At 43.4% G+C, this 26,228-nt stretch overlaps 1 protein-coding gene across 1 annotated transcript in view; it reads right to left on the bottom strand.

Moving 5' to 3' along the window:
• LOC138669634 (complement receptor type 1-like) overlaps positions 1–26,228 on the bottom strand; it is a 139,949-nt gene that overhangs the window by 54,062 nt on the left and 59,659 nt on the right. Inside the window, exon 11 of the mRNA XM_069756282.1 lies at positions 15,163–15,259. Within this exon, the coding sequence (XP_069612383.1) occupies positions 15,163–15,259 (97 nt within the window). The remainder of the gene's footprint in view (positions 1–15,162; positions 15,260–26,228) is intronic.

Genomic DNA, 26,228 nt, shown 5'->3' with positions numbered 1-26,228 from the left:
TATTGGACCCAATTGACCATGTGCATGGCTCCTGCACATCAGGAGGATATCCGCTTTCTGGTGTTGCATAATCTGCATGATGTGGTCGTTTTGGGGTTGCCATGGCTACAGGTTCATAATCCAGTATTGGACTGGAAATCTATGTCTGTGTCCAGCTGGGGTTGCCAGGGGGTACATGGTGATGTTCCATTTTTGTCTATTTCGTCTTCCACTCCTTCTGAAGTTCCAGAGTTTTTGTCGGATTATCGGGATGTATTTGATGAGCCCAAAGCCAGTGCCCTACCTCCTCATAGGGATTGCGATTGTGCAATTAATTTGATTCCTGGTAGTAAGTTTCCCAAGGGCCGATTGTTCAAATTATCTGTGCCAGAACACGCCGCTATGCGGAGTTATATAAAGGAATCCTTGGAGAAAGGCCATATTCGCCCGTCGTCATCACCGTTAGGAGCAGGGTTCTTTTTTGTGGCCAAGAAGGATGGTTCTTTGAGACCTTGTATTGATTAATGCCTTCTTAATAAAATTACAGTCAAATTTCAGTATCCCTTGCCGCTGCTGTCTGATTTGTTTGCTCGGATTAAGGGGGCTAGTTGGTTCACCAAGATAGATCTTCGAGGGGCGTATAATCTTGTGCGTATTAAACAAGGCGATGAATGGAAAACTGCATTTAATATGCCTGAGGGCCATTTTGATTACCTGGTTATGCCATTCGGGCTTTCCAATGCTCCATCAGTATTTCAGTCCTTTATGCATGACATCTTCCGAGAGTACCTGGATAAATTCCTGATTGTGTATTTGGATGATATTTTGGTCTTTTCGGATGATTGGGAGTCTCATGTGAAGCAGGTCAGAATGGTGTTCCAGGTCCTTCGTGCGAATTCCTTGTTGGTGAAGGGGTCAAAGTGTCTCTTTGGAGTTCAGAAGGTTTCATTTTTGGGGTTCATTTTTTCCCCTTCTGCTATCGAGATGGACCCTGTTAAAGTCCAGGCCATTTACGATTGGACTCAGCCGACATCTGTGAAGAGCCTGCAAAAGTTCCTGGGCTTTGCTAATTTTTATCGTCGCTTCATCGCTAATTTTTCTACTGTTGCTAAACCGTTGACTGATTTGACCAAGAAGGGTGCTGATGTGGTCAATTGGTCTTCTGCGGCTGTAGAGGCTTTTCAGGAGTTGAAGCGTCATTTTCCTTCTGCCCCTGTGTTGTGCCAGCCAGATGTTTCGCTTCCGTTTCAGGTTGAGGTTGATGTTTCTGAGATTGGAGCAGGGGCTGTTTTGTCGCAAAGAAGTTCTGATGGCTCGGTGATGAAGCCATATGCTTTCTTTTCTAGAAAGTTTTCGCCTGCTGAGCGTAACTATGATGTTGGTAATCGTGAATTGTTGGCCATGAAGTGGGCATTCGAGGAGTGGCGTCATTGGCTGGAAGGAGCCAAGCATCGCGTGGTGGTCTTGACAGATCACAAGAATTTGACTTATCTTGAGTCTGCCAAACGGTTGAATCCGAGACAGGCTCGATGGTCGTTATTTTTCTCCCGTTTTGATTTTGTGGTTTCGTACCTTCCAGGCTCTAAGAATGTGAAGGCTGATGCCCTGTCAAGGAGTTTTGTGCCTGACTCTCCGGGTGTTCCTGAGCCGGCGGGTATTCTCAAAGAGGGGGTAATTTGGTCTGCCATCTCCCCTGATTTGCAGCGGGTGCTGCAAAAATTTCAGGCTGATAGACCTGACCGTTGCCCAGCGGAGAAACTGTTTGTCCCTGATAGATGGACTAGTAGAGTTATCTCTGAGATTCATTGTTCAGTGTTGGCTGGGCATCCTGGAATCTTTGGTACCAAAGATTTGGTGGCTAGATCCTTCTGGTGGCCGTCTTTGTCGCAGGATGTGCGTTCTTTTGTGCAGTCCTGTGGGACTTGTGCTCGGGCTAAGCCCTGCTGTTCTCGTGCCAGTGGGTTGCTTTTGCCCTTGCCGGTCCCGAAGAGGCCCTGGACGCATATTTCTATGGATTTTATTTCGGGTCTCCCCGTCTCTCAAAAGATGTTGGTCATTTGGGTGGTTTGTGATCGCTTTTCTAAGATGGTCCATTTGGTACCTTTGTCTAAATTGCCTTCCTCCTCTGATTTGGTGCCATTATTTTTCCAGCATGTGGTTCGTTTACATGGTATCTTGGAGAACATCGTTTCTGACAGAGGTTCCCAGTTTGTTTCAAGGTTTTGGCGATCCTTTTGTGCTAGGATGGGCATTGATTTGTCTTTTTCCTCGGCTTTCCATCCTCAGACAAATGGCCAAACCGAACGAACTAGTCAAACTTTGGAAACATATCTGAGATGCTTTGTTTCTGCTGATCAGGAAGATTGGGTGTCCTTTTTGCCGTTGGCTGAGTTCGCCCTTAATAATCGGGCCAGCTCGGCTACTTTGGTTTCGCCGTTTTTCTGCAATTCTGGTTTCCATCCTCGTTTCTCTTCAGGGCAGGTTGAGTCTTCAGACTGTCCTGGTGAAGATACTGTGGTGCATAGGTTGCAGCAGATTTGGACTCATGTGGTGGACAATTTGACATTGTCCCAGGAGAAGGCTCAACGTTTCGCTAACCGCAGGCGCTGTGTGGGTCCCCGACTTCGTGTTGGGGATTTGGTTTGGTTGTCGTCTCATTATGTTCCTATGAAGGTTTCCTCTCCTAAGTTTAAGCCTCGTTTCATTGGTCCGTATAAGATTTCTGAGGTTATCAATCCTGTGTCATTTCGTTTGGCCCTTCCTGCTTCTTTTGCCATCCATAATGTGTTCCATAGGTCGTTATTGCGGAGATACGTGGCGCCTGTGGTTCCATCCATTGATCCTCCTGCCCCGATGTTAGTTGAGGGGGAGTTGGAGTATGTGGTGGAGAAGATTTTGGATTCTCGTGTTTCGAGATGGAAACTCCAGTACCTGGTCAAGTGGAAGGGTTATGGTCAGGAAGATAATTCCTGGGTTTTTGCCTCTGATGTTCATGCTGCCGATCTGGTTCGTGCCTTTCATTTGGCTCATCCTGGTCGGCCTGGGGGCTCTGGTGAGGGTTCGGTGACCCCGCCTCAAGGGGGGGGTACTGTTGTGAATTCTGTTGTCGGGCTCCCTCCTGTGGTCATGAATGGTACTTCGGCTGGTTCTGTCCATGGACTTCCTCTGGTGGGTGTTTCTGAGTTTCACAGGTGACTAGGTTAATTCGTTAGCTGCTGCTCTATTTAACTCCACTTTGATCTTTGCTCTATGCCACCTGTCAATGTTCCAGTATTGGTCTAGTTCACTCCTGGATCGTTCTTGTGACCTGTCTTCCCATCAGAAGCTAAGTTCCAGCTTGTATTTCTTTGGTTTTCTATTTTTCTGCCCAGCTTGCTATTTAATTTGTTGTCTTGCTTGCTGGAAGCTCTGGGACGTAGAGGGAGCGCCTCCGCACCGTGAGTCGGTGCGGAGGGTCTTTTTGCGCCCCCTGCGTTGTCTTTTTGTAGGTTTTTGTGCTGACCGCAAAGTAACCTTTCCTATCCTCGGTCTGTTCAGTAAGTCGGGCCTCACTTTGCTAAATCTATTTCATCTCTGTGTTTGTATTTTCATCTTTACTCACAGTCATTATATGTGGGGGGCTGCCTTTTCCTTTGGGGAATTTCTCTGAGGCAAGGTAGGCTTTATTTTTCTATCTTCAGGGCTAGCTAGTTTCTTAGGCTGTGCCGAGTTGCATAGGGAGCGTTAGGCGCAATCCACGGCTATTTCTAGTGTGTTTGATAGGTTTAGGGATTGCGGTCAGCAGAGTTCCCACGTCCCAGAGCTCGTCCTTATTATCAGTAACTATCAGGTCATTCCGTGTGCTCTTAACCACCAGGTCCATTATTGTCCTGACCACCAGGTCATAACAGGTCTTCCAACAATCTTGAAAGAGTTCCCAGAGACGCTTAGCACTTGTTGGCCCTTTTGCCTTCACTCACTTCACCCCAAACCATCTTGATTGGGTTCAGGTCTGGTGACTGTGGAGGCCAGGTCATCTGGTGTAGCACCCCATCACTCTCCTTCTTGGTCAAATAGCCCTTACACAGACTGGAGGTGTGTTTGGGGTCTTTGTCCTGTTGAAAAATAAATGATGGTCCAACTAAACGCAAACCAGATGCCGCTGCAAGATGCTGTGGTAGCCATGCTGGTTCACTATGCCTTCAATTTTTAATAAATCCCCAACCGTGTCAACAGCTAAGCACCCCCACACCATCACACCTCCTCCTCCATGCTTCACGGTGGGAACCAGGCATGTAGAGTCCATCCGTTCACATTTTCTGCGTCACACAAAGACACGTTGGTTGGAAAGAAAGATCTCAAATTTGGACTCATCAGACCAAAGCACAGATTTCCACTTGTCTAATGTCCATTCCTTGTGTTCTTTAGCCCAAACAAGTCTCTTCTGCTTGTTGCCTGTCCTTAACAGTGGTTTTCTAGCAGCTATTTTACCATGAAGGCCTGCTGCACAAAGTCTCCTCTTAACAGTTGTTGTAGAGATGTGTCTGCTGCTAGAACTCTGTGTGGCATTGACCTGGTCTCTAATCTGAGCTGCTGTTAACCTGCGATTTCTGAGGCTGGTGACTCGGATAAACTTATCCTCAGAAGCAGAGGTGACTCTTGGTCTTCCTTTCCTGGGGCGGTCCTCATGTGAGCCACTTCCTTTGGAGCACTTGATGGTTTTTGCCACTGCACTTGAGGACACTTTCAAAGTTTTCCCAATTTTTTGGACTGACTGACCTTCATTTCTTAAAGTAATGATGGCCACTCGTTTTTCTTTACTTAGCTGCTTTTTTCTTGCCATAACACGAATTCTAAAAGACTATTCAGTAGGACTATCAGCTATGTATCCACCAGACTTCTGCACAACACAGCCGATGGTCCAAACCCCATTTATAAGGTAAGAAATCCCACTTATTAAATCTGACAGGGCACACCTGTGAAGTGAAAACCATTCCCGGTGACTACCTCTTGGCGCTCATCAAGAGAATGCCAAGAGTGTGCAAAGCAGTCATCAAAGCAAAAGGTGGCTACTTTGAAGAACCTAGAATATAAGACATATTTAAAGTTGTTTCACACTTTTTTGTTAAGTATATAATTCCACATGCGTTAATTCATAGTTTTGATGCCTTCAGTGTGAATGTACAATTTTCATAGTCATGAAATAACAGAAAAATCTTTAAATGAGAAGGTGTGTCCAAACTTTTGGTCTGTATTGTATAATAACTGACAATCAGCATGGATTCATGAAGAATAAGTCGTGTCTAACTAACATGTTGGGTTTCTATGAAGTGGTAAGTACAAATCTGGTGTCTGAGCTGAGGATGAAACCCATATGCTCCGAAAAACAAGGACTTTCCTGTAGATTCATGACAATGATTATTTATTGTGAATTCGGCTAATGATAAGTAGATAACCCAATCCTCCTGATTCTCAGACACAAAACACCTAAGATAAGTCTCCAGATTCTAGTTAACGAGTCTAGTCTGCTCATTTGGCCGGAGTCACACATGCGAGAAACACGTCCATGTCTCGCATGTGAACAGCAAGCTCTGGCGCCGGCACTTCAGAGCGGAGCGTGCGGCTCCATGTGTTCCTATGCGGCCGCACGCACCGTTCCGAAGTGCCAGCGCCAGAGCTTGCTGTTCACATGCGAGACACGAACGTGTTTCTCGCATGTGTGACTCCGGCCTTAGACTGAGGGTGAAATGCAGAAGAAAATGACAGATGGATCCCCAGACGGGTGCAAAATGCCCTTCAAAACTTGGAAACAAAATGTACCCCCCCAGTCAGAAACAATATCAGTCGGGATCCCATGCAATTTTGCAATTTCCCTGATGAAAATTTGGCGTTCGGTAAAGCTGGTAATGCAATAAAATGAGACATCTTACTGAATCTATCCATGACCATACCATTACCATATTCCCTGCTAACACAAGTAGATCAGTGATAGAATCAACCAACAAGTGAGTCCAAGGTCTACTGAAAATCTCCATGGGTTGGAGAGTCCCGATGAACTCTAAGAGGTCTTAGAATGCGCACAGACACTGCAAGCGGCTACATACTCCTGGACATCCTGATGAACCCCTAGCCACCAAAACTCCTTCTCATAGAACAACCAAAAACACCTCTCCTCCTAGCCATGCAGCATAAGCTAGCTCTGATGATGTGTTTCAATCAGGACCCAGATTATAAAGGGGATAGGAGTGGCTAACCAAGCTTAGCTGAGAGCTCATACTCCCAGAACTCCTAACATGGCCTATTAACCCCTGTTCCGCCAAAAGACATTAACACCATTAAAAAAGAAGGTGAAATGCTTCTTTTCAGAGTAGGAGTAGGAGCAATCAAATGCTGCGATCCTCTGGATCGCCTCTGTGGCGGTAACCCTGTGACATCTGGATGTTGGTAATGCGGCTGATGTGATTTATCTGGACTTTGCAAAGGTATTTGATACTGTTACACATAACATCCTCTTACTGAAGCAGGGTCTGGGGAAAACTATATGCAGATGGGCAAGGAATTGACTAAATCAGAGAAAACAAAGAGTTGTCATAAATGGTACATTCTCTAAATGGGATATAGTCAGCGTAGGGGTCCAGCAGGGATCTGTGTTAGGACCGATTCTTTTTAACCTCTTTATTAATGACCTTGTGGATGGGATTGAGAGTAAAGTGTCAGTCTTTGCTGACGACACTAAACTATGTAGGATATTAAAATCTGACAATGACATTACAATATTGCAAAATGATCTGAATAAGATGACTGAATGGGCAAACACTTGGCAAATGGGATTTAATATAGATAGATGTAAAGTAATGCACCTAGGACGGAATAATCCTATTGCTGCATATACATTAAATGGGAGTGTACTCAGGACTACAGAACAGGAGAAGGACTTAGGTATTCTGGTTCCAAGTAAGCTGAGCAGCAGTACTCCATGTCAAGCAGCAGCCGCAAAAGCAAGCAAGATTCTAGGATGCATAAAAAGAGAGATAAAATCCCGCAATCCTAATGTATTATTACCCTTTAAAAATCACTGGCGAGACCACATCTAGAATATGGGATCCAGTTTTAGGCTTCACATTTTAAAAAGGATATCAAAATCAATTCAACGACCGGCAACTAGATTACTACAAGGGATGGAAGGCCTCTCATATGAGGAGAGGTTGGAAAAGTTGGGCTTGTTTAGCTTTGAAAAAAGACACCTCAGAGGAGATCTCATTTACATGTATAAATATATGTGTGGCCAGTACAAAACACTGGCACATCACTTATTCCTTCCAAAGATCCTACTAAGGACCAGGGGGCACTCATTACCAGTGGAAGAAAGGCGATTTCGGCTGCTAAATAGAAAAGGGTTCTTTACAGTTAGAGCAAGAAGTAGTAATGGCAGACACTATAACAGCTTTTAACCCCTTAGCGACCGCCGATACGCCTTTTAACGGCGGCCGCTAAGGGTACTTAAACCACAGCGCCGTTAATTAACGGCGCTGTGGAAAAAGTGTATAGCGCCCCCCAGAGGCCGAATTTCTCCGGGGTCTCGGCTGCCGGGGGTAGCCGAGACCCCAGAGAACATGATTCGGGGGGTTTTTTACCCACCCCGCATTTGCGATCGCCGGTAATTAACCGTTTACCGGCGATTGCAAAAAACCCCCCAAAAACGCGATTTGCTTTGTGTTTCTCTCCCCTCTAATGTGATCGGACATTAGAGGGGAGAAAAATAGGGTCCCCCGAGCCCCCCACGGTACCTAATGTACCGGTGAAGGTGCCCCCCGGTCCCCGACCCTCCTCCTTCCGGTGCGGGCTCTAAAATGGCGGGCGCAAGTGCAGATGCGCCCGCCAAAACCTAGCTTCCCCCGGTGTATTGGGGTCGGTTTTTACCGACCCCTGGAGCGATCGCAATCCCGGGGGTCTTTATAGACCCCCAGGGTTGCGATCGCTGCAAATAGTTTATGAAAAAAAAAATGCTTTGCATTTCTCTCCCCTCTGATGTGATCGCACATCAGAAGGGAGAGAAATAGAGCCCCCGAGCCCCCCACCATACCGCCTGCACATCAGTGCTCCTGTCCCCGGTCCCCGGTCCTCAGTCCATGGTCCCCGGTCCTCAGCCCATGGCTCCTGGCCCCCCTTCTTCTTCTCTGCTGGAAGAAAATGGCGGGCGCATGCGCAGTGCGCCTGCCATGATCTGCCAGCAGAGACCCAGCAACCTATGAGAATTTTCTCATTGGCTGCTGGGTTTTGATTACTGTAATATGTCCAATTACAGTGATCAAAACCCCTAATATTTGATAAACATGGCTGCACTTGGGCTGTACCTTTCTCTTCTCTCCTTGTAGTTGTTCTAGGAGAGAAGAGAGAGAGACTACAGTTCAAGTGCTGCCCTGTCAGTTACAAAAAACATAATATCTGCCTCCGCCAGCATCCAATTTACCCACCCCCGTTCTCCGTAATCCCTGCATCATCAGCAGAGGATTATAAAAAATAAAAAAAAATTATAATTTTTTTTTTTTAAATTTTTTTAGGGTTAGGGTTAGGGTTAGGGGAGGAATTAGATAAAATGGCCCGCAGAACTTTTAGCGTGGAGCAAGCTTACAGCCTGCTTTGCTCCGGCAGCTCCGGCAGCGAAACAGATTCTGCCCCTGAAGTTGAGCAGTTTTCAGACAGTGATGACGACTCTTCCTCCACGGGATCCCCCAGCCCGGTGGTAGCGGAGTCGGTCATCACTGCTGAAGCTTCAGAGGCAGGACCAAGTACCGCAGTCCCCCCACCGCTGTGGTATAATGACACGTCATTTTCCCCTCAAATTCCCCCTTTTTCTGCAGTCCCTGGAATAAAAGTAGATGTCGCCAATTTTACCCCCATTGATTTTTTTGAAATTTTCATTAGCCCCGAAGTCCTGCAATTAATCGTCCACCAAACAAATCTATATGCCCGGCAATATATTTCCCAAAATCCCACTGCCTTTCATTCCCGTTCCTGGATCCCCACAAATGTCCCTGAAATAAAAAAAAATTCTTAGGCCTCACCCTGAATATGGGTATAGTAAAAAAAAACCACTCTCCGCTCTTACTGGGCAACAAAAGCTGTCCACTGCACCCCTGTATTTGCAGCCATCATGTCCCGAGCCCGTTACGAAGCCCTGATGAGATTCCTCCACTTCAGTGACAATTCCCAAGCTCTCTCAAGAACTGACCCCAACTACGATCGGCTAAATAAATTAAGACCCCTAATTTCCCTCCTAAAAACTTCCTTTCTAAATTCCTATACCCCAGAGCAAAATATGGCAGTCAACGAGTCCTTGATGAGCTACAAGGGCCGTCTGTTATTCCGCCAATTTATTCCCTCCAAGAGAGCCAAATACAGCGTAAAATTATATAAAGCTTGCGAGAGCTCATCATGGTACACGTCCACCTTCCTAATTTATGAAGGTAGGGACCGCCAAATAAACCCCCCAAACTGCCCGCAGACAATTGGTATCCCAGGCAAAATTGTCTGGGAGCTAATGACGCCCTTTCTCAATCAAGGGTACCACGTGTATACCGATAACTATTACACGAGTATCCCCCTATACAAATCCCTCCATGCTGCAAATACAGGCCGCAGTCACATTATGGGTAAGCTAGGATAAGAGGAGGGAACGGGGGCTTTATCTATTGTGTACACATTTGTTTCACCGCCGTTGCGGTGCTAGATGGTTTATGCCCTGCATTCTCTGATTCCCTTATTTACAATATGCACGTAGCACTTTATGTACTTGCCCATTTATGTTTTCTGTGTGTCCGGACATTAGTGGCCATCACTATTTGATCCCAGTCCATTATATTGTTTCTATATTTGTTAATAAAATTATTCTTTTCTATTTGGACGTTCTTTACTCCTATTTTTTGTTCTATTTGGGTTGTAAAATACAGGGGCCTGTGGGGCAGTGAGGAAAGACAGAGTGGGGTTTCCGTCACAGTTGGTGTCCAGACGTTTGGAGAGGGGGGCGTCATTTTCACTTGCAAGCGACCAACTTCTTGCAGTGAAGTGGAAAGACAGGAAGGACGTCTATATGCTTTCCACACTGCATACGGACACCACTGTGACGGTCAGAGAGAGGGGTGCCACCAGGGACAAATAAAAACCAGTCTTCGTCACAGACTATAACAGACATATGGGTGGCGTAGACCTGTCAGACAAGGTTCTGCAACCATACCTGGTCAAGAGGAAGACCAGGGCGTGGTATAAAAAGGTGGGAATCTATCTAATTCAGACTGCCACCTACAACAGCTTTGTCCTATATAAAAAATCTCAAGGACTGCTAACTTTCCTGCACTTTCAGGAAAAAGTAGTAGAGAGCCTCATATTTGAGTCCATGGCACCGGGGGAAGCCTTCGACTCTGAGGATTCCCGGAGACTGTCAGAACGCCATTTTCCTCACCCTGTCCCTGTCACTCCCACCCAAAGGTATCCTCAAAAAAGGTGCAGAGTTTGCAGAAAGCATGGCAGGTGGAGTGATTCCCGATTCTATTGCCCCACATGCCCATCCCAACCAGGCCTTTGTATCTCCCCCTGTTTTGAGACCTACCACACCACCTACAATTATTAGTTTGCTTTTTTTCAATAATTTTTATTTTCTGCTTAGTGGCCCCAGTAGTACAATTTGGAACAATTGATAAATAATATTTTAATTAGTAGATCCCATTTTACCCCATTTCACAATTAATTCCAGAACTTGATCAATCCCATACCAAACTACTATCCCAACAAATTCTCGTCCACGTACCCACGTCTGTACGCTCTAGAGTGTGGACCCCACAAATGTTCTTGCAAAGTCAGGTCATCTGAAAATTCTACGACTCGATCAATCCCATACCAAACTACTATCCCAACAAATTCTCATCCACGTACCCACGTCTGTACGCTCTAGAGTGAGGACCCCACAAATGTTCTTGCAAAGTCAGGTCATCTGAAAATTCTACGACTCGATCAATCCCATACCAAACTACTATTCCAACAAATTCTCGTCCACGTACCTATGTTAATAAGCGTTAGAATGTGGACCCCAGAAATGATCTTGAAAAGTGAAATCATCTGAAAATGAATTCTAGGACTTGATTACTCACAAACATTTTTGACCATTTATCTAACTTTGACTGCTTTATGACTCTTGCTACACAAAACTTTGGCTTCCATTTATATTACTTATATTTATGTTGATGATACGGGCATGATCATTTTATTGTAGGATTTCTAAAAAAAATTAGGAAGTTCCGTACTTATACACTATGGGCTTTACTTTATGGTTCTTGCCGAACCTCTGGTACCAGACAATACTTTCTATAGAGAACTGGTTGTTTTGTGCATATAGCGGTTCTGACCTTGGCGGGTGGGAGCTTGCTATAGTGTACCACGTCTATTGGCACATTCGTCTCTCATATAGGGATTGATGGAGCTAAAAGGACGTTGTACGACCAGTCTCTGAAAGTGTCTGCCATTCTAGCCCTGATGGTGTTCTTTCATCTTTGGAACAAACTCCGCTTTGCCACATAGTTGGCTGCATTTTCCTACACATTTTGCCCTTCATTCCAGTACAGTTTATTCTTCCTGCTACAATATACGCAAATGCGGGACAACTGTTTTGTTAGCAAGACCAATTTTATAGTCAGCCATTGTGTTTTAGGAGCATGCCTCCCTCTGTGAGTAATAATTCCTGGAAGGATTTTCTTTTTTGCTCAATGTATCTAGAAGCTTTGAATGGGTCCTGGATCTTCAATTTCAAATAAAGCCAAATTTGTCACATTGTGCCCCTTTCTGTCCAAGCCCTGCCATTTGTCCAAACAGAACTTTTTGACTACATATGGGATATCGCTGCGCTCATAATAAAGTGGGTAACGAATTGTGGGGTCCACTTTTTGATGTTATTTCTGAAAAAGTGAGACATTCAGGTCTAAAACAAGATTCTCGTGGAAAAAAATGAATTTTTTCAATATGACGACCTAATGTTATCAAACTCTGTGTCATACATGTGGGTTCAAATTGCTCAATATACCCCTGATTAAAATCTTTGAGGGGTGTAGTTTCCAAAACGGGGTCAGTTGTGGGGGGTTTCTGCTGTTAGGCACATCTACAAACCCAAAATGGCGTCCGCTCTCACAATTAAGAGATTAAAAATTCAAACGGCGCTCCTTCCCTTCCAAGCTCCGCAGTGCGCCCAAACAGAGGTTTACCCCCACATACGGGGTATCGACATACTCAGGACCAATTGCACAACAACTTTTGGGAACCAATTTCTCTTGCTACCCTTAGGAAAATAAAAAATTGGGGGTGAAAAGATCATTTTTGTGAAAAAAAAAATGATTTTTAATTTTTTCGGCTCTACGTTATAAACTTGTGTGAAGCACTTGGGTGTTCAAAGTGTTGACCACACACCTAGATAAGTTCCTTAGGGGGTCTATTTTCCAAAATGGTGTCAGTTGTGGGGGGTTTCCACTGTTTAGGCACATCAGCGGCTCTCCAAACGCGACATGGTGTCCGATCTCAATTCCAGAGAATTCTATGTTGAAAAAGTCAAATGGCGCTCCTTCCCTTCTGAGCTCTACTGTGCACCCAAACAGAGGTTTACCCCCACATACGGGGTATTGACATACTCAGGACAAATTGCACAACAACTTTTGGGGTCCAATTTGTCTTGCTACCCTTGGGAAAATAAAAAATTGGGGGTGAAAAGATCATTTTTGTGAAAAAAAAAATGATTTTTAATTTTTTCGGCTCTACGTTATAAACTTGTGTGAAGCACTTGGGTGTTCAAAGTGTTGACCACACACCTAGATAAGTTCCTTAGGGGGTCTAGTTTCCAAAATGGTGTCACTTGTGGGGGGTTTCCACTGTTTAGGCACATCAGCGGCTCTCCAAACGCGACATGGTGTCCAATCTCAATTCCAGAGAATTCTATGTTGAAAAAGTCAAATGGCGCTCCTTCCCTTCTGAGCTCTACTGTGCACCCAAACAGAGGTTTACCCCCACATACGGGGTATCGACATACTCAGGACAAATTGCACAACAACTTTTGGGGTCCAATTTGTCTTGCTACCCTTGGGAAAATAAAAAATTGGGGGTGAAAAGATCATTTTTGTGAAAAAAAAATGATTTTTAATTTTTTCGGCTCTACGTTATAAACTTGTGTGAAGCACTTGGGTGTTCAAAGTGTTGACCACACACCTAGATAAGTTCCTTAGGGGGTCTAGTTTCCAAAATGGTGTCACTTGTGGGGGGTTTCCACTGTTTAGGCACATCAGCGGCTCTCCAAACGCGACATGGTGTCCGATCTCAATTCCAGGGAATTCTATGTTGAAAAAGCCAAATGGCGCTCCTTCCCTTCTGAGCTCTACTGTGCACCCAAACAGTGGTCCTTCCCCACATATGGGGTATCGGCATTCTCCGGACAAATTGCACAACAAATTATGTGGTTCATTTTCTTTTTTTACACTTGTGAAAATAAAAAAAATTGGTTCTGAAGTAAAATGTTTGTGAAAAAAAGTAAAATGTTCATTTTTTCCTTCCACATTGCTTCAGTTCCTGTGCAGCAACTGAAGGGTTAATAAACTTCTTGAATGTGGTTTTGCGTACCTTGAGGGGTGCAGTTTTTAGAATGGTGTCAATTTTGGGCATTTTCTGCCACATAGACCCCTCAAACTGACTTCAAATGTGAGGTGGTCCCTAAAAAAAATGGTTTTGTAAATTTTGCTGTAAAAATAAAAAATTGCTGGTCAAATTTTAACCCTTATAACTCCCTAATAAAAAAAAATGTTATTCCAAAATTGTGCTGATGTAAAGTAGACATATGGGAAATGTTATTTATTGACCATTTTGTGTGACATATCTCTTTGATGTAAGGGAATAAAAATTCAAATTTTGAAAATTGCTAAATTTTCCAAATTTTTGCCATATTTCTGTTTTTTTAATAAATAGTCGCAAGTAATATCGAAGAAATGTTACCACTAACATGAAGTACAATATGTCACGAAAAAACAATCTCAGAATCAGCGGGATCCGTTGAAGCGTTCCAGAGTTATAACCTCATAAAGTGACAGTGGTCAGAATTGCAAAAATCGGCTTGGTCATTAAGTACCAAATTGGCTCTGTCACTAAGGGGTTAAAAAAGGGCTGGACTATTTTGTTGATACACATAACATTGTGAGTTACAGTTAAATTAGTGATGAAATGTACAAATATTGGAGGAAGGTTGAACTTGGTCTTTTTTCAACCTATGTAGCAATGTAACCTTGGATCAACTCTGTTGTTGCGATCCAGGCTGAGATGTAGCCCATTAAAATGCTCTTCCCTCAACAGACAGAGGAGAGGAGGAGAGGATGCATGGGAGCTGATAGGCTGTAGCAGAGACAGGAGAAAGTTTGTGTAATCTCCTCCAGTGTAACATACCAGCAAAGTAAAAAATATATTTAGAAAACTAAAAAAATAGGCTAACAAAATGGAAATAGTTCTTTTTAGCAATTTAAGTCCTTTAATATTGAAAAAAAAACATACAGTATTTGGCATCGCCACATCTGTAACAACCCAAATTATAAAACTAACTTTTAACTAGTCTCTCTGAGTGAATGCAGTAAACAAAAAGTTAGAATACATTTTTTCAGTACTTCGCAACAAAAAAAATCTAAAGAGTGATTAAAAAGTCCAAGTCTCAAAAATATAACTAAAATTGCAGTTCATCCCGCAAAAAACAAACTCGCATACTCCTCCATAGCTGAAAAAATAAAGTTGTGGCTCTCGGAGAATTTTGTTATTAATTTGATTAAAATGTAAAATTTATTCGTACACGTCAAAGGTGAAAAAACTGTCCATACAAAGACAGACGCAAAATGTTGAAAAACCCCTCAAAATAGTAGGGTTAATAATAGTGATGGGTGAACGTGCTTGGATAAGTTGTTACCAGAGTGTCTTCAGTGTGCTCAAAAGATCCCTGCATGAAAAAAGACGCCAACGGCAAAGCTTCCATAAAAATAACAATGAAGGTAACAAAGAAGACGCTTCAGGATAACACCACAGGCATTTTCTGAAGCGCCTTCAGCGTCTAAAGTTATGCGGGTATGCCAACGTCAAAAAGATGTCGCGTGCACATGGCTTTAGAGTGAATTGAAAATGTAAGCAACCACTCATAAAACTCACCCACGATTACAAGTATATGTTACTCTGGAGCCAAAGTCCAAGTTCTCAGCCTGCATTTGACCATTTTCCACCTCTCCAGGATTACCACAGGATCTAACTACAAAAAAGAAAGTAATAATCAAATCAAGTGAACCTCTTGAGTATCGGCTGTAGTTTTTGAAGAATAGAAAAATAAAAAAAAGATTATAACCGTTCTGGTATTATTCTGACAATTCTTTGCTAGTAAAAAAATTCTAATCTTCTGTTCCTAAACATACATATTCCTACTTAATTATTTTTAAGTCTAAAATTCAGTGCTATTCAATTTTATAACATAGAACATAATTTTGGCCACCCTCATCCATCACTAAGGGGAGATTACTTCAGGGCGATTTAAGCAGTACCTGCTGAATTTCAGCTGCATTTAGGAAAACAGAAAATTTTGCAATAAAAAACAAATAATCCTTAAAGTTGGAATAACTATTTCAGTTAATAAATGTGACCCACCTTAAAAAGGGTTGATAAGTAAAAAAAAAATACTCACCTGCCAATACCCATCTATACCACTTTCTGTATTCCTCAACAGTCTCCTTCTCTTCCAGTCGTATACAATTGTGACCACTGCAGCCAATCACGTGCCAAGTGATTTTTTACACTATTTGGCTTCGATAATTACATTATATCCCCATCTGAAGAGGTGGATGGGAAATTAGAGGAGGACCCAAGGAGTGATATGGAGGGGAATCAGCACATGAATAAGCTTTTTTTTTTTGGCCAGGCCAGGGCATTTTGTAAAAAAAGGTTGTGGACCAAAGGTTAACCTCAATATATCAGAAAAAGCTGACTAGTTATTTTGGAATGGCATCAGTCTGATAGGAATAAATGTTCTAAAGCAGTTGTGTGTTGTGCTGACTGCATTGGTCGCTCTTTGCTGCAAGGATTTCCACCTCCAAAATCTGCATGTTCTTCATTTTACTAATAATAGTGAATAGGTGATATTATCTTGGATAAATGCGAGTGAAGATAAAAAGAATACAAGTAGTGCAGAAGTCAAATGGTAATAATGAGTGAGTATATAAATACATAAACCATGTACTAATTTTCTGCATCGCCCCTTGGAACAGGCCAGGGCGAAACGTGCGTCAGGCATCAAAGGTAATACACACTATGCATCTACTTTGAGTCTATGGCTACCTTGTATTATATGTAAGGCACAAGATTGTTATTATAGGCATTATATAATTTTTCTGATATGCACCATCCCTTACTATAGTTAATTTAAGAATTTTTTTTTAATCTGACTACAATTTCTTAATCCTTATTGTTTTTAATTTATTCACCTTTACAATGCATAGCAACCTGCCCTAGCTGATAATTACTATATGGTTTATGTATTCATACACTCTTTCCTTATTGCCATTTGACTTGTGCATTACTTGTATACTTTGTATCTTCTTTGGTATTTTTCAATGCTGATATCATCTATTCACTTTTTATTCTGTAAATCTTATATTTTTTTATGTAATAAAGTTAGTATTTTAATACACTTGTGATAATATTGGTAGGTTTTGCATACGTATACTGTCTATGACTACTATTCCCTTCACTATCCTTTACATTGACCCACTGGCTTGCTGCCATTATTTGTAGGTAATATAAGAATTTGTGTAGTTCTGCAATAAGTTAGGAAGCTCCAATAACAACAATCTACAAATTTTTGAAAGTTAATAGCAACAAAAATCCCAGATACATATTAAATGCCAGTATGGTAGCAGGTGACGTAATCCACCCCCGACAAGTCAACACCAGCTCCAGTGTAATAGGAACAAAAAAGGAGGACGGGGAGCAATAGATGAATAGAACAAAAGTCAAATTTATTAAGCAAATGTAAATGAGTAAAAAATGCACATAACATAGTAACACTAAAAGTAACACTAGGGCAATGCAGAAAAACACACGGTCTCCCACCAGAAAAAAGTAAGATACATGTGTAAGTGCATCAAGTGATCACATATGAAATGGTACAGTATGTACCACAGGGCAAGCTAAGGGAAACATTCCCCCAAAAGGAGCCGTGCAAAGGACAGAGCCATTAGCCAGCAAATGAGAACATGAAGCTTACCAGAATTTGTTGGGGGACCTGGAACCAGATACAAATTTTTAAAAGTTGTCTTGATTCAGAAATGAAATGTGCCTTTTCTATGATTTTGATGAGCTGAACTCAAATATAACAATGAAAACTTGTCATTTGGCTCTTTTTTTTATGACATTGAAGAGCTTTCATTTTACTACTACGTAAATTATGTAGATAATGCATAGAAATGTAATTATTACTTTTAAACATTATTATTTCTACAAACCTAAAGATGCACATAGAGGAAACTTATCTGTAATTAAACGTACTATAGAATATCTATTGAGAATTATAAAGGGAAAACAACATGCAGAAGTAGCAACTGTTAGGGTATGTTTCCACGTTCAGGAAACGCTGCGTTTTTGACGCTGCATTGAGCCACAGCGTCAAAAACGCAGCATCCAGATGTTACAGCATAGTGGAGGGGATTTCATGAAATCCCGTCTCCACTATGCATTAAAAGACCCATGCTGCAAGTCCTATTCTGCAGCCACATATCAGGTCGTAGGCTTTCTTAACCACAGAAGTCAGCTTTCTCTCCTGTGATGCAAGGGTCACTTTGCCACATATACAGTGCCTTGCGAAAGTATTCGGCCCCCTTGAACTTTTCAATCTTTTCCCACATATCATGCTTCAAACATAAAGATGCCAAATGTAAATTTTTGGTGAAGAATCAACAACAAGTGGAACACAATTGTGAAGTTGAACGAAATTTATTGGTTATTTTAAAATTTTGTGGAAATTCAAAAACTAAAAAGTGGGGCGTGCAATATTATTCGGCCCTTTTAACTTAATACTTTGTTGCACCACCTTTTGCTGCGATTACAGCTGCAAATCACTTGGGGTATGTCTCTATGGCCGGGATCATACATGCGAGAAACACGTCCGGTCTCGCATGTGAAATCCAAGCTCTGGCGCCGGCACTGTGGAGCGAAGCGTGCGGCCGCATAGCAACACATGGAGCCGCACGCTCCGCTCCCAAGTGCCAGCGCCAGAGCTTGGATTTCACATGCGAGACACGGACGTGTTTCTCATATGTGTGATCCCGACCTATCAGTTTTGTACATCGAGAGACTGAAATTCTTGCCCATTCTTCCTTGGTAAACAGCTCGAGCTCAGAGGTTTGATGGAGATCGTTTGTGAACAGCAGTTTTCAGCTCTTTCAACAGATTCTTGATTGGATTGAGGTCTGGACTTTGACTTGGCGATTCTAACACCTGGATACATTTATTTGTGAACCATTCCATTGTATATTTTGCGTTATGTTTGGGATCATTGTCTTGTTGGAAGACAAATCTCCATCCCAGTCTCAGGTCTTTTGCAGATTCCAACAGGTTTTCTTCAAGAATGGTCCTGTATTTGGCTCCATCCTTCTTCCCATCAATTTTAACCATTTTCCCTGTCCCTGCTGAAGAAAAGCAGGCCCAAACCATGATGCTGCCACCACCATGTGTGACAGTGGGGATGGTATGTTCAGGGTGATGAGCTGTGTTGCCTTTACGCCAAACATATTGTTTGGTATTGTTGCCAAGAAGTTCGATTTTGGTTTCATCTGACCAGAGCACCTTCTTTGTTGTGAATTCTGTTGTCAAGCTCCCTCCTGTGGTCACGAATGGTACTTCGGCTGGTTCTGTCCATGGACTTCCTCTGGTGGCTGTGGGTGGAGCCGCTGTTTCTGAGTTTCCTTCCACAGGTGACGAGGTTAATTCGTTAGCTGGCTGCTCTATTTAACTCCACTTAGATCATTGCTTCATGCCAGCTGTCAATGTTCTAGTATTGGTCTAGTTCGCTCCTGGATTGTTCTGGTTTCCTGTTTACTCCAGCAGAAGCTAAGTTCCTGTTTGCTATTTTCTTGTTTGCTATTTTTCTGTCCAGCTTGCTATTGTGAATTTTTCTTGCTTGCTGGAAGCTCTGGGATGCAGAGTGGCGCCTCCGCACCGTGAGTCGGTGTGGAAGGTTTTTTTTTCCTGCACACTCTGCGTGGCTTTTTGTAGAGTTTTGTGCTGACCGCAAGTGACTTTTCCTATCCTCTGTCTGTTCAGTAAGTCGGGCCTCTCTTTGCTAAATCTATTTCATCTCTGTGTTTGTGATTTTCATCTTAACTCACAGTCAATATATGTGGGGGGCTGCCTTTTCCTTTGGGGAATTTCTCTGAGGCAAGATAGGCTTTATTTTTCTATCATTAGGGCTGGCTAGTTCTGATGCTGTGTCGAGTTGCATAGGGAGCGTTAGGAGCAATCCACGGCTATTTCTAGTGTGTGTGATAGGATTAGGGATTGCGGTCAGCAGAGTTTCCACTTCCCAGAGCTTGTCCTGTGTTATTGTAACTATCAGGTCTTTCCGGGTGCTCTTAATCACCAGGTCCATTATTGTCCTAACCACCAGGTCATAACAGTACAGCTGGCCCAAAGTATTAATGCATCTCAATAGAGGGATAAGAGAAGTTCTGAGACCATTTTTTTTCTTTGCAGTGTGTTTTGTCTCACTTTTCCCCTTTACTTCTGGGTGGTTCAGGACACAGGTGTAGACATGGACATTCAAGGTCTGTCCTCTTGGATGGATAATCTCACTGCAAGGCTACAAAACATTCAAGATTTTGTGGTTCAGAATCCGATGTCAGACTGGGCATTTTCCCTTGCACCAGGAGATCCGGCATTGCGTGATGTTGATGCGTTGTTCCTGGCGCTTGGATTGCTTTATGATGAACCAAATTCAGTGGATCAGGCAGAGAAAATCTTGCTGGCTCTGTGCCAGGGTCAGGATGAAGCGGAGATATATTGTCAGAAGTTTAGAAAGTGGTCTGTGCTCACTCAGTGGAATGAGTGTGCCCTGGCAGCAATCTTCAGAATGGGTCTCTCTGAAGCCCTTAAGGATGTCATGGTGGGATTTCCCATGCCTGCTGGTCTGAATGAGTCTATGTCTTTGGCCATTCAGATCGATCGACGCTTGCGTGAGCGTAAAGCTGTGCACCATTTGGCGGTATTATCTGAGCATGGGCCTGAGCCTATGCAATGTGATAGGACTTTGACCAGAGCTGAACGGCAAGAACACAGACGTCGGAATGGGCTGTGTTTTTACTGTGGTGATTCCACTCATGCTATCTCCAATTGTCCTAAGCGCACTAAGTGGTTCGCTAGGTCTGCCACCATTGGTACGGTACAGTCTAAATTTCTATTGTCCGTTACTCTGATTTGCTCTTTGTCATCCTATTCTGTTATGGCATTTGTGGATTCAGGCGCTGCCCTGAATTTGATGGACTTGGAGTATGTTAGGCGCTGTGGTTTTTTCTTGGAGCCCTTGCAGTATTCTATTCCATTGAGAGGAATTGATGCTACGCCTTTGGCCAAGAATAAGCCTCAGTACTGGACCCAATTGACCATGTGCATGGCTCCTGCACATCAGGAGGATATCCTCTTTTTGGTGTTGCATAATCTGCATGATGTGGTCGTTTTGGGGTTACCATGGCTACAGGTTCATAATCCAGTATTGGACTTGAAATCTATGTCTGTGTCTAGCTGGGGTTGCCAGGGGGTACATGGTGATGTTCCATTTTTGTCAATTTCGTCTTCCACTCCTTCTGAAGTTCCGGAGTTTTTGTCGGATTATTGGGATGTATTTGATGAGCCCAAAGCCAGTGCCCTACCTCCTCATAAGGATTGCGATTGTGCAATTAATTTGATTCCTGGTAGTAAGTTTCCTAAGGGCCGATTGTTCAATTTATCTGTGCCAGAACACGCCGCTATGCGGAGTTATATAAAGGAATCCTTAGAGAAAGGCCATATTCGCCCGTCGTCATCACCGTTAGGAACAGGGTTCTTTTTTGTGGCCAAGAAGGATGGTTCTTTGAGACCTTGTATTGATTACCGCCTTCTTAATAAAATTACAGTAAAATTTCAGTATCCTTTGCCGCTGCTGTCTGATTTGTTTGCTCGTATTAAAGGGGCTAGTTGGTTCACCAAGATAGATCTTCGAGGGGCGTATTATCTTGTGCGTATTAAACAGGGCGATGAATGGAAAACAGCATTTAATACGCCCGAGGGCCATTTTGAGTACATGGTTATGCCATTCGGGCTTTCCAATGCTCCATCAGTATTTCAGTCCTTTATGCATGATATCTTCCGAGAGTACCTGGATAAATTCCTGATTGTGTATTTGGATGATATTTTGGTCTTTTCGGATGACTGGGAGTCTCATGTGAAGCAGGTCAGAATGGTGTTCCTGGTCCTTCGTGCGAATTCCTTGTTTGTGAAGAGGTCAAAGTGTCTCTTTGGAGTTCAGAAGGTTTCATTTTTGGGTTTCATTTTTTCCCCTTCTACTATCGAGATGGACCCTGTTAAAGTCCAGGCCATTCATGATTGGACTCAGCCGACATCTGTGAAGAGCCTGCAAAAGTTCCTGGGCTTTGCTAATTTTTATCGTCGCTTCATCGCTAATTTTTCTAGTGTTGCTAAACCGTTGACTGATTTGACCAAGAAGGGTGCTGATGTGGTCAATTGGTCTTCTGCGGCTGTGGAAGCGTTTCAGGAGTTGAAGCGTCGTTTTTCTTCTGCCCCTGTGTTGTGCCAGCCAGATGTTTCGCTCCCGTTTCAGGTTGAGGTTGATGCTTCTGAGATTGGAGCAGGGGCTGTTTTGTCGCAAAGATGTTCTGATGGCTCGGTGATGAAACCATGTGCTTTCTTTTCTAGAAAGTTTTCGCCTGCTGAGCGCAATTATGATGTTGGCAATCGAGAGTTGTTGGCCATGAAGTGGGCATTCAAGGAGTGGCGTCATTGGCTTGAAGGAGCCAAGCATCGCGTGGTGGTCTTGACAGATCACAAGAATTTGACTTATCTTGAGTCTACCAAACGGTTGAATCCTAGACAGGCTCGATGGTCGCTATTTTTCTCCCGTTTTGATTTTGTGGTTTCGTACCTTCCGGGCTCTAAAAATGTGAAGGCTGATGCCCTGTCAAGGAATTTTGTGCCTGACTCTCCGGGTGTTCCTGAGTCGGCGGGTATTCTCAAAGAGGGGGTAATTTTGTCTGCCATCTCCCCTGATTTGCGGCGGGTGCTGCAGAAATTTCAGGCTGATAGACCTGACCGTTGCCCAGCGGAGAAACTGTTTGTCCCTGATAAATGGACTAGTAGAGTTATCTCTGAGATTCATTGTTCAGTGTTGGCTGGTCATCCTGGAATCTTTGGTACCAGAGATTTGGTGGCTAGATCCTTTTGGTGGCCGTCTTTGTCACGGGATGTGCGTTCTTTTGTGCAGTCCTGTGGGACTTGTGCTCGGGCTAAGCCCTGCTGTTCTCGTGCCAGTGGGTTGCTTTTGCCCTTGCCGGTCCCGAAGAGGCCCTGGACGCATATTTCTATGGATTTTATTTCGGATCTCCCTGTCTCTCAAAAGATGTCGGTCATTTGGGTGGTTTGTGGTCGCTTTTCTAAAATGGTCCATTTGATACCCTTGTCTAAATTGCGTTCCTCCTCTGATTTGGTGCCATTGTTTTTCCAGCATGTGGTTCGTTTACATGGCATTCCGGAGAACATCGTTTCGGACAGAGGTTCCCAGTTTGTTTCGAAGTTTTGGCGATCCTTTTGTGCTAGGATGGGCATTGATTTGTCTTTTTCCTCGGCTTTCCATCCTCAGACAAATGGCCAAACCGAACGAACTAATCAGACTTTGGAAACATATCTGAGATGCTTTGTTTCTGCTGATCAGGATGATTGGGTGTCCTTTTTGCCGTTGGCTGAGTTCGCCCTTAATAGTCGGGCCAGCTCGGCTACTTTGGTTTCGCCGTTTTTCTGCAATTCTGGTTTCCATCCTCGTTTCCCTTCAGGGCAGGTTGAGTCTTCGGACTGTCCTGGTGTAGATACTGTGGTGGATAGGTTGCAGCAGATTTGGACTCATGTGGTGGACAATTTGACATTGTCCCAGGAGAAGGCTCAACGTTTCGCTAACCGCCGGCGCTGTGTGGGTCCCCGACTTCGTGTTGGGGATTTGGTTTGGTTGTCGTCTCGTTATGTTCCTATGAAGGTTTCCTCTCCTAAGTTTAAGCCTTGTTTCATTGGTCCGTATAAGATTTCTGAGGTTCTCAATCCTGTGTCATTTCGTTTGGCCCTTCCAGCTTCTTTTGCCATCCATAATGTGTTCCATAGGTCATTATTGCGGAGATACGTGGCGCCTGTGGTTCCATCCGTTGATCCTCCTGCCCCAGTGTTTGTTGAGGGGGAGTTGGAGTATGTGGTGGAGAAGATTTTGGATTCTCATATTTCGAGACGGAAACTCCAGTACCTGGTCAAGTGGAAGGGTTATGGTCAGGAAGATAATTCCTGGGTTTTTGCCTCTGATGTTCATGCTGCCGATCTGGTTCGTGCCTTTCATTTGGCTCATCCTGGTCGGCCTGGGGGCTCTGGTGAGGGTTCAGTGACCCCTCCTCAAGGGGGGGGGGTACTGTTGTGAATTCTGTTGTCAAGCTCCCTCCTGTGGTCATGAATGGTACTTCGGCTGGTTCTGTCCATGGACTTCCTCTGGTGGCTGTGGGTGGAGCCGCTGTTTCTGAGTTTCCTTCCACAGGTGACGAGGTTAATTCGTTAGCTGGCTGCTCTATTTAACTCCACTTAGATCATTGCTTCATGCCACCTGTCAATGTTCTAGTATTGGTCTAGTTCGCTCCTGGATCATTCTGGTTTCCTGTTTACTCCAGCAGAAGCTAAGTTCCTGTTTGCTATTTTCTTGTTTGCTATTTTTCTGTCCAGCTTGCTATTGTGAATTTTTCTTGCTTGCTGGAAGCTCTGGGATGCAGAGTGGCGCCTCCGCACCGTCAGTCGGTGTGGAAGGTTTTTTTTCCCTGCACACTCTGCGTAGCTTTTTGTAGGGTTTTGTGCTGACCGCAAGTGATCTTTCCTATCCTCTGTCTGTTCAGTAAGTCGGGCCTCTCATTGCTAAATCTATTTCATCTCTGTGTTTGTGAGTTTCATCTTTACTCACAGTCAATATATGTGGGGGGCTGCCTTTTCCTTTGGGGAATTTCTCTGAGGCAAGGTAGGCTTTATTTTTCTATCTTTAGGGCTAGCTAGTTCTGAGGCTGTGTCGAGTTGCATAGGGAGCGTTAGGAGCAATCCACGGCTATTTCTAGTGTGTGTGATAGGATTAGGGATTGCGGTCAGCAGAGTTCCCACTTCCCAGAGCTTATCCTGTGTTATTGTAACTATCAGGTCTTTCCGGGGCTCTTAATCACCAGGTCCATTATTGTCCTAACCACCAGGTCATAACACTTCTTCCACATGTTTGGTATGTCTCCCATGTGGCCTGTTGCAAACTTTAAACGACACTTTTTATGGATATCTTTAAGAAATGGCTTTCTTCTTGTCACTCTTCCATAAAGGCCAGATTTGTGCAGTGTACGACTGATTGTTGTCCTATGGACAGACTGTCCCACCTCAGCTGTAGATCTCTGCAGTTCATCCAGAGTGATCATGGGCCTCTTGGCTGCATCTCTGATCAGTCTTCTCCTTATTTGAGATGAAAGTTTAGAGGGACGGCCTGGTCTTGGTAGATTTGCAGTGGTTTGATACTCCTTCCATTTCAATATGATCGCTTGCACAGTGTTCCTTGGGATGTTTAAAGCTTTGGAAATCATTTTGCATCCAAATCTGGCTTTAAACTCTCCACAACAGTATCACAGACCTTCCTGTTGTGTACCTTGGTCTTCATGATGCTCTCTGTACTTCAAACAGAACCCTGAGACTATCACAGAGCAGGTGCATTTATACGGAGACTTAATTACACACAGATGGATTATATTTATCATCATTAGGCATTTAGCACAACATTAGATCATTCAGAGATCCACAATGAACTTCTGGAGTGAGTTTGCTGCACTGAAAGTAAAGGGGCCGAATAATATTGCTCGCCCCACTTTTCAGTTTTTGAATTTCCACAAAAATGTAAAATAACCAATACATTTCGTTCAACTTCACAATTGTGTTCCACTTGTTGTTGATTCTTCACCAAAAATTTACATTTGGGATCTTTATGTTTGAAGCATGATATGTGGGAAAAGGTTGAAAAGTTCAAAGGGGCCGAATACTTTCGCAACGCACTGTAGCAAAAATAATCTGATTTGTTAATGCAAGTCCAAGGCCTCAGTGAATTTATTGTGATAGAATTAAGCAAAAAGGCTAATAAATAATGCTGTCTGACTAACAGAGAGAGTATTTCTAAAACCAAGTGATGTAGCTTTATTGAATTGCATCATCGAGGCTGAGATAGCAGGTTTCTATTGGTCACTCTGAGAAGATGCAATACTGATGGCTCAATAGACTCCTGGTGATGTAATACTGATACAATAATGAATATGAATGTTTCCCTATTGTTGCATCAAAGATTGTGGTAAATAATTACTCCTGTATCATCAAAATTAAATAAAATTTTCAAATGTAAACATTTTTTTAAAGGAACCTGTCAGCAGGATTGTGCACAGTAACCTTCAGACAGTGTAAGGTCGGCGCCATTATACTAATTAAAATGATAACTTGGTTGATGAAATCCATCTTATGGTTGTTCTTTAATCTTTATTTTCAGTTTGCAGTTAATGGTATGCTTGTGCTCCGGGGCGGCCTGGAGGGGGGCTATGCATGTGGTGCGATGATTAGATATTCATAATGCAAACTGATGACAGGTTACTGATCGCTCACTGACCTGTCCTCTAGTTTGCATAATGAATATCTGTATATACTTTAAAAAAAACTTCTGTAGGCAGGTGCCAGCATAAACGCATGTTTTATGTGCCAAAAATGCATTTTATTCATGTTATTCAGCTAGAAAAAAAATCGATTTGAAAATGGCGCCCGCCGCGCCTGCACGGTAGCTGCTATTGGTGTCTAGCTGTGATCCGATCACTGCTACTGCGCATGTGCCGGCAATGCCATCTTACTGGAGAAGAAAAAAAATTCCTCCTCTAAGATGGCGCCAC

Source organism: Ranitomeya imitator, chromosome 3 (assembly GCF_032444005.1).
Source record: "Ranitomeya imitator isolate aRanImi1 chromosome 3, aRanImi1.pri, whole genome shotgun sequence".
Lineage (NCBI taxonomy): Eukaryota > Metazoa > Chordata > Amphibia > Anura > Dendrobatidae > Ranitomeya > Ranitomeya imitator.
Note: the sequence above shows the minus strand (reverse complement) of the source record. Positions and strands in the feature narration are given on the sequence as shown.